Source organism: Sprattus sprattus (assembly GCF_963457725.1).
Source record: "Sprattus sprattus genome assembly, chromosome: 5".
Classification (NCBI taxonomy): domain Eukaryota; kingdom Metazoa; phylum Chordata; class Actinopteri; order Clupeiformes; family Clupeidae; genus Sprattus; species Sprattus sprattus.
Genome location: NC_137924.1, coordinates 3500271 through 3507626, shown reverse-complemented (window position 1 = coordinate 3507626; position 7356 = coordinate 3500271). Strand labels below are relative to the sequence as shown.

General features: G+C 44.6%; 1 protein-coding gene across 1 annotated transcript in view; it reads right to left on the bottom strand.

Moving 5' to 3' along the window:
* Nucleotides 1-1385: 1385 nt before the first annotated feature.
* LOC308365586 (immunoglobulin kappa light chain-like) overlaps nt 1386-7356 on the bottom strand; it is a gene marked incomplete at both ends in the record, with an annotated part of 6838 nt that continues 867 nt past the window's right edge. Inside the window, 2 exons of the mRNA XM_080839055.1 lie at nt 1386-1708; nt 7247-7313. Coding sequence (XP_080695181.1) covers nt 1386-1708; nt 7247-7313 — 390 coding nt within the window. The remainder of the gene's footprint in view (nt 1709-7246; nt 7314-7356) is intronic.

Genomic DNA, 7356 nt, shown 5'->3' with positions numbered 1-7356 from the left:
ACATTTCTAAGAGATATCTTACATCCACTCAATAGCTTTTATCTAGTTATTATACGGTTCCTCAAAATGTTGCAAACTTTTTCGTTGATTTGAGTGGGCCACCCCAACATTCGGAGGTCTGATTTTTCTTGATATTGACCGCTGCGAAACAGTAATGGCTGCTGTCATTGGCAACGGGTTTTGTGCTTCTAATTAATTTGTAAAAACTTTCCACCAGTAGTCCGGTCATTTACTGTGATGGAAAGTTTTTGTTACCTGAAGACAGCAAGTAATCGGTTGCTACGCAACACCTGAATCTTTAAAGTTCTATTTGCATGAATAACTTATTTTTCTTAGCGGAAATCACGAAATGTCAACAAAGAGGTATTTTGGAGGAATGTCTTTTATCGTTTTGGCAAGTAACCGTATAATTAGCGGGATAATGCACAGTCAAGCAGTCATTATCGTACAATAAATCCCTTCAGGATGAGTCGGCTGCACGTCCGCGTCCTTTTCGTTCGTTGGAATTTGTTTTTCACATTATCCCTTACTTAGCACGTAGCACATCTCACTTAGTAAACGAAGACATTCAAACTGTTCAGTGTCTGATTTTAATTATTGTATCCAATGATTTCACCAAAGATGCGTTTGCATAAATCATGATGGATTTGAAAGTCTATCCTTCCAATCTCACCTTCACACACATTCACATTGCCTTCTGTCACACACACTCACACACATACACACACACCCTCACACACCCACACACACACATACACACCATGTATCTCTTGTGCTACGCTAAACATGTTCAATTTAGAACGTCTTATTGTTGAAGGGATTTGGACAGAGTTGGTTCTGAAGTTACTGTTTTGGCAGAGACATATTTATTCAATTATATTCATTCATTCTTCATTAAATTAATGTGATTGCAAGTGTGACAGTTCTTGGACCAGATGGACATGAAACACCTCCTAGTTTCCTCATAGAGGAACACCAGAAAGACAGGAGAACAGTGACCTCATCAACACCAGACAGGAGAACAGTGACCTCATCAACACCAGACAGAGAGACAGGAGAACAGTGACTTCATCAAAAAGACTCTTTATTGATGCAGCATGAAGAAAAACAGGACAGCATCATAGCTGAACATGAACACACTCATCACCCAACACACACACACACACACACACACACACACTCATCACCCAACACATCAGGCAGACTGGAGGGACGGAGAGCAGACAAAGCCAGAGCGCCCTCTCCATCTCCACATGCGACCCAGAGACTGTAGAGAGGAGAGAGAGTCCACCTCTATCTCCACATGAGACGCAGAGACTGTAGAGAGGAGAGAGAGTCCACTCCCATCCCATCCCACTGCTGGGGAGTGTGTGTGAGTGGCGGGTCTAGTGTGAGCACTGCTCTCTGCTCAGGATGCGTGTGACGCTCCTGTGGGAGCTGTGGCTGGCCTCACAGTGTGCTGAGCTGATCTGGGGCCAGTAGGAGGCGCTGAGAGTCAGGCTGCTGCTCCAGCTGTACAGGCCGTCCTCCCCCAGGAGCCCAGCGCTGGCCTCCTCCTCCCCGCCCTCAACCCCCCCATCCAGCCTCCAGCTCAGCCTCCAGTCTGAGGGGTAGCCCCCCCTGGCCACACACACCAGCGTAGCACTGCGCCCCCCAGACACCTCCTCACGGGAGGGGGGAAACACCGTCAGCACGGGAGGGGTGGGCACTAGAGGAGAGAAGGAGAGAGGGATGGGGAGAGACAGAGGGAGAGGAGAAAGAGAGAGAGAGGGAGAGGAGATAGAGAGAGAGACGGGGAGAGATAGAGAGGGGGAGGAGATAGAAAGAGAGATGGGGGGAGAGAGAGAGGGGAGAGAGAGAAGGACAGAGAGAGAGAGATTGGGAAGAGTGAACGAGAGAGTGGGGAGGAGAGAGAGAGAAAGAGAAAGAGAGAGTGAGAGGGAGAGGGGGAGAGAGAGAGAGAGAGAGAGAGGGAGAGGGGGAGGAGATAGAAAGAGAGATGGGGGAGAGAGAGAGAGGGGAGAGAGAGAAGGACAGAGAGAGAGAGATTGGGGAGAGCAAATGAGAGAGTGGGGAGGAGAGAGAGAGAGAGAAAGAGAGAGTGAGAGGGAGAGGGGGGGAGAGAGAGAGATGTAATTTGCATTTGACAGTAAAACAGGTGCAGCTTTGACCAACAGTCGTTTCTATTTTCTCCTTTGACATGAAAGATGACATTTACATTTATATTTAGTCATTTAGCAGACAGTTATATCCGAAACAACGTAAAAAGATTAAAGCATGATGAGTAAAACTTGAGACATTTCTAAAAAAATCTGTTTTACTGTGTTCGAGAGTGACATAAATATATAAATCACTTTCACTGTGTTCCAAAGTAACTTTAATATACGAATCAGTTTCACTGTGTACAAGAGTAACATAAAGATATAAATATGTTTTGCTGTGTTCCAAAGCAACATAAATATATAAATCAGTTTCACTGTGTTCCAAAGCAACATAAATATATAAATCACTTTCACTGTGTTCCAAAGCAACATAAATATATAAATCACTTTCACTGTGTTCCAAAGCAACCTAAATATATAAAAGACTGTGCTGACACCCAGTATGACTATTTTATGGTTCTTCACAGAAGACAGAGCAGTCCAAGGCTTTAAAATGGCTTGGCTAATAGTCAGCAGTTTACAATTAAATGAAATATCTCTGCTCTGTCTTTCTGTTCTACCAGTACGGCAGGGATCATCTACAGCAGTGAAGGCAGTTTCTCAATCATCTAAGTTCATGAAATGTTCATCTGCGTTTAAATATCTGCTCTATACAGCGGCGTCACACAAAAGCATAAAACATGAAGGAAACTGCAGGAACAAACACATTTAAAGATCAACAGCAGGAACAAACACACTTTAAAGATTTTCAGATCAACTGACATGGGTCTTGATGTCCCAAAATTGTCAAATATGTCACCATAATTAAAATCTATATATCAATTATGTATTTAAATCAACATAACTGTGCAGTGCATTTATGCTGTTCAAAGATTTTCTACAAAAGACTCACCTCCAACATCAAGTTTAGAGCCAGTTCCAAACGTGTACCACCGTGATGCAGACTAGTCTGGCACCCGTACAAAAACCTCCCCTAACACACACGCAGGAAGCTACTATTCTCTAAAGCCATTTGAATAGTTCTGGAAAGCATCAAACTAACCATATAAAATACTGTAATCCTTTATCATTTGATTTTATTCTCTATTAATAATACTCTAAACAGAATATTGAACCATATTATTACGCTTGGAATACATTCCTCTTAATTACTCTAGAGTACCTATCCTCACCACAAACATTCTGTCAACTCATCACAGATCTGCTGCTAAATTATCAATAACCTGCTGCTAAATTATCAATAACCTGCTGTAAACTAATCACCCATCTGCTCCTAAATTATCAATAACCTGCTGCAAAATAATCACCCATCTGCTGCTAAATTATCAATAACCTTCTGTAAACCGATCCAAACCTGTTGCTTCTTAATCTAAATCTGTTGCTAAGTAATCCACATCAATCTCCTAAGGTTCATTTGTTATGGCTATTGTAATGTAGGTACTGATTCCTTGAGTCAGTGTCAGTAGTTACTGATGCCTTGAGTCAGTGTCAGTTACTGATGCCCTGAGTCAGTGTCAGTTACTGATGCCTTGAGTCAGTGTCAGTTACTGATGCCTTGAGTCAGTGTCAGTTACTGCTGCCCGAGTCAGTGTCAGTTACTGATGCCCTGAGTCAGTGTCAGTTACTGATGCCTTGAGTCAGTGTCAGTTACTGATGCCTTGAGTCAGTGTCAGTTACTGCTGCCCGAGTCAGTGTCAGTTACTGATGCCTTGAGTCAGTGTCAGTTACTGACGCATTGGGTCAGTGTCAGTGGTTACTGATGCCTTGAGTCAGTGTCAGTTACTGATGCCTTGAGTCAGTGTCGGTTACTGACGCCTTGGGTCAGTGTCAGTGGTTACTGATGCCTTGAGTCAGTGTCAGTGGTTACTGATGCCTTGAGTCAGTGTCAGTTACTGGTGCCTTGAGTCAGTGTCAGTTACTGATGCCTTGAGTCAGTGTCAGTTACTGATGCCTTGAGTCAGTGTCAGTTACTGATGCCTTGAGTCAGTGTCAGTGGTTACCGATGCCTTGAGGCAGTGTCAGTTGCTGACGCCTTGGGTCAGTGTCAGTTACTGATGCCTTGAGTCAGTGTCAGTTACTGATGCCTTGAGTCAGTGTCAGTTACCGATGCCTTGAGTCAGTGTCAGTTACTGATGCCTTGAGTCAGTGTCAGTTACTGATGCCTTGAATCAGTGTCAGTTACTGATGCCTTGAGTCAATGTCAGTTACTGATGCCTTGAGTCAGTGTCAGTAGTTACCGTTGCCTTGAGTCGGTGTCAGTTACTGATGCCTTGAGTCAGTGTCAGTTACTGATACCTTGCGTCAGTGTCAGCAGTTACCGATGCCTTGAGTCAGTGTCAGTTACTGATACCTTAAGTCAGTGTCAGTGGTTACTGGTGCTATACATATAATTGGATTGAGTTAAGTTGAATTCCACAAACATGCTGATGTCTTATGCACACCAGGGGCCCTATCTTGCCGATCAGAAACGCAAGTAGGACGGCGCCAAGCGCAAGTAGCTGTGTGGGCGGCTCTATGGCGCAGTTGCTATTTTAACGGCGGAAAAAACACACTTGCGTCCAGCGCAAGTGTCAAAAGGGTTGGTCCAAAGGAGGTTACTCAACCATAGGTGTGGTTTGGGCGTAATATGCAATAAACCAATCGGAGCGTCATTTCACATTCCCTTTAAGAGCGAGAAGCGCATAGTCCATAGCGGCTTGTTATTTTGATGGCGGAATTACCTGGTGGAAGACCGGAGAAGTTCACAGCCGAGGAGACCGACGTGAGATTTACACCAATTTTTTGGCAAGCCATATATAATTACAAGGAAAATAAAGTATTTACCACCTGAGGAAATCATTGTGAAATCCATATCCAAGATATTTTAAAAATAAGCATACATGTAGCCTACACATTGACCCAAATGATTCAGGTTAATTGAAGCTGCGTGACATTTGATTTATTGTATGGCTTTGTAAAAAGCCGGGAGATAGATATATATGGGGATGCGAGAAACCCTCCAAAAGTAAGCAAAGTCAAGCAAGCATGTCAAGATATTGCCGTGATTGTTTCTGCAACGGGGCACCCGAAAACGTTGCCGAAAACGCTATAATGACGTCCGGAGACGTGGGACATCCAAGCTGGAAGGTAACACACGTTCTCGTGCCTTCACGGGAGGTGGATCTGCCTCGACCCAGGATCTGACGGCAGCAGAGGACATCGCCACGTCTACCCTCACGCCTGAGAGCGCGCAGGGATTTGGGGGCATGGAAATCGGCACCCAAGCCAGTGCACCAGCTGACCAAACCCAAAGGTACATAAATAAAGTCCACATACACAGAGATGAGTTTACAAGATTTATAATAATACTGGCATTAAATAAATGCAACAAAGCCATACAATAAATCAAATGTCACGCAGCTTCAATTAACCTGAATCATTTGGGTCAATTGTGTACGCTAGATGTATGCCTAGTTTTTAAATGTCTTGGATACGGATATCACAATGATTTCCTCATGTGGTAAATACTTTATTAGTGTGCTTGCCCGAAGGGAAGCACACTATTGTTCTTCGTTTTTTACTATTTTTTTTATTCTAGTAGTTTTTCTTGCAGCTAACTACTCCTCGCCCGATTGAGATAGAGACGCCGTTCAAACACCAAAACGTCCGGCCCGATCCGGTGCAAGTTGCTATGACTTTTCGTGGCGGTACTCCTTGCCACTCCTTTTTTATTCCTCTTTTTCCATCACCTTTTTTCTCCATAGACTTGCATGGCAGAACTTTGAGGCATTATGACATCATAATAGGCTCATTAAACTGGCTTGCACCTGTGATTCACTGACAACTCTCACTGACACCTGCGCACGGTTCCTCTTCTCTCTCTGTCCCTCTCCATTCAACTGTATAACTAGGAATATTAAGAGACACCTTCCATACCAGGGCTCTACTCACTCATGCATACTCACTCATGTTTACTCACTCGTGCATACTCACTCATGCATACTCACTCGTGCATACTCACTCATGCATACTTACTCATGCATACTCACTCATGTTTACTCACTCATGTTACTCACTCATGCGTACTCACTCATGCGTACTCACTCATGTTTACTCACTCATGCATACTCACTCATGCATACTCACTCATGTTTACTCACTCATGTTTACTCACTTGTGCATACTCACTCATGCATACTCACTCATGCATACTCACTCGTGCATACTCACTCATGCATACTCACTCATGTTTACTCACTCATGCGTACTCACTCATGCGTACTCACTCATGTTTACTCACTCATGCATACTCACTCATGCATACTCACTCATGTTTACTCACTCATGCATACTCACTCATGCATACTCACTCATGCATACTCACTCATGCATACTCACTCGTGCATACTCACTCATGTTTACTCACTCATGCATACTCACTCATGCATACTCATTTGTGCATGCTCATCCAGCAGGGAGAGCTGGAGAGCTGACACCTGCCCCAATTCCAAGGCACTTGTTCTCTCGGTCTTGGCCGCAACAGAGCAAGCACACTCTCGCAGTTCGTTCACGAAACGCATTCTAGTTTTCCTTGTAATTATATATGGCTTGCCAAACAATTGGTGTAAATCTCTCGTGAAGACGACAGAAGTAAAGTGTAGCCTACAGGTCCTATACTGCGCGGGCAAGCACATGCGCCCTTAAAATAGCGTTCTGAATACGCGTTACAGACTTTAGACATTGCGCCTCACATTAGACCAGCTTTTTTTTGGTCAATGGCGCACGGCGCACGGCGTTGTTTTGAAACTGCAAAATACCACTTGCGCCAGAGAAACGCCTTCTCTGTTCCGCCCCCGCCCATGTCGACGCAAGTTCATTTCGAAGCGCGCCTCTGGAGGGAAAATCGCGCTGTGCGCCGGGTGCAAGATAGGAATGATACATGCGTCGGTGACAATGTCAATTGCGCTGGGTGCAAGATAGGGCCCCAGGAGTCTGCTGCTATGCTGACATCACTACTGCTGATACAGGTCAGAACCATCCACACTCCACACACACTGAAACCATCTCTCATTCAGAAGGACCAGAATTACCTCCTCACATGTCACCTGGGCTGTGATCCTCATCAGCAGATTCACCACACCCCTCCCATGTCATCTCCATGATTCCTCTGGGCTGTGATCCTCATCAGCAGATTCACCACATCCCCCTCAGAGAT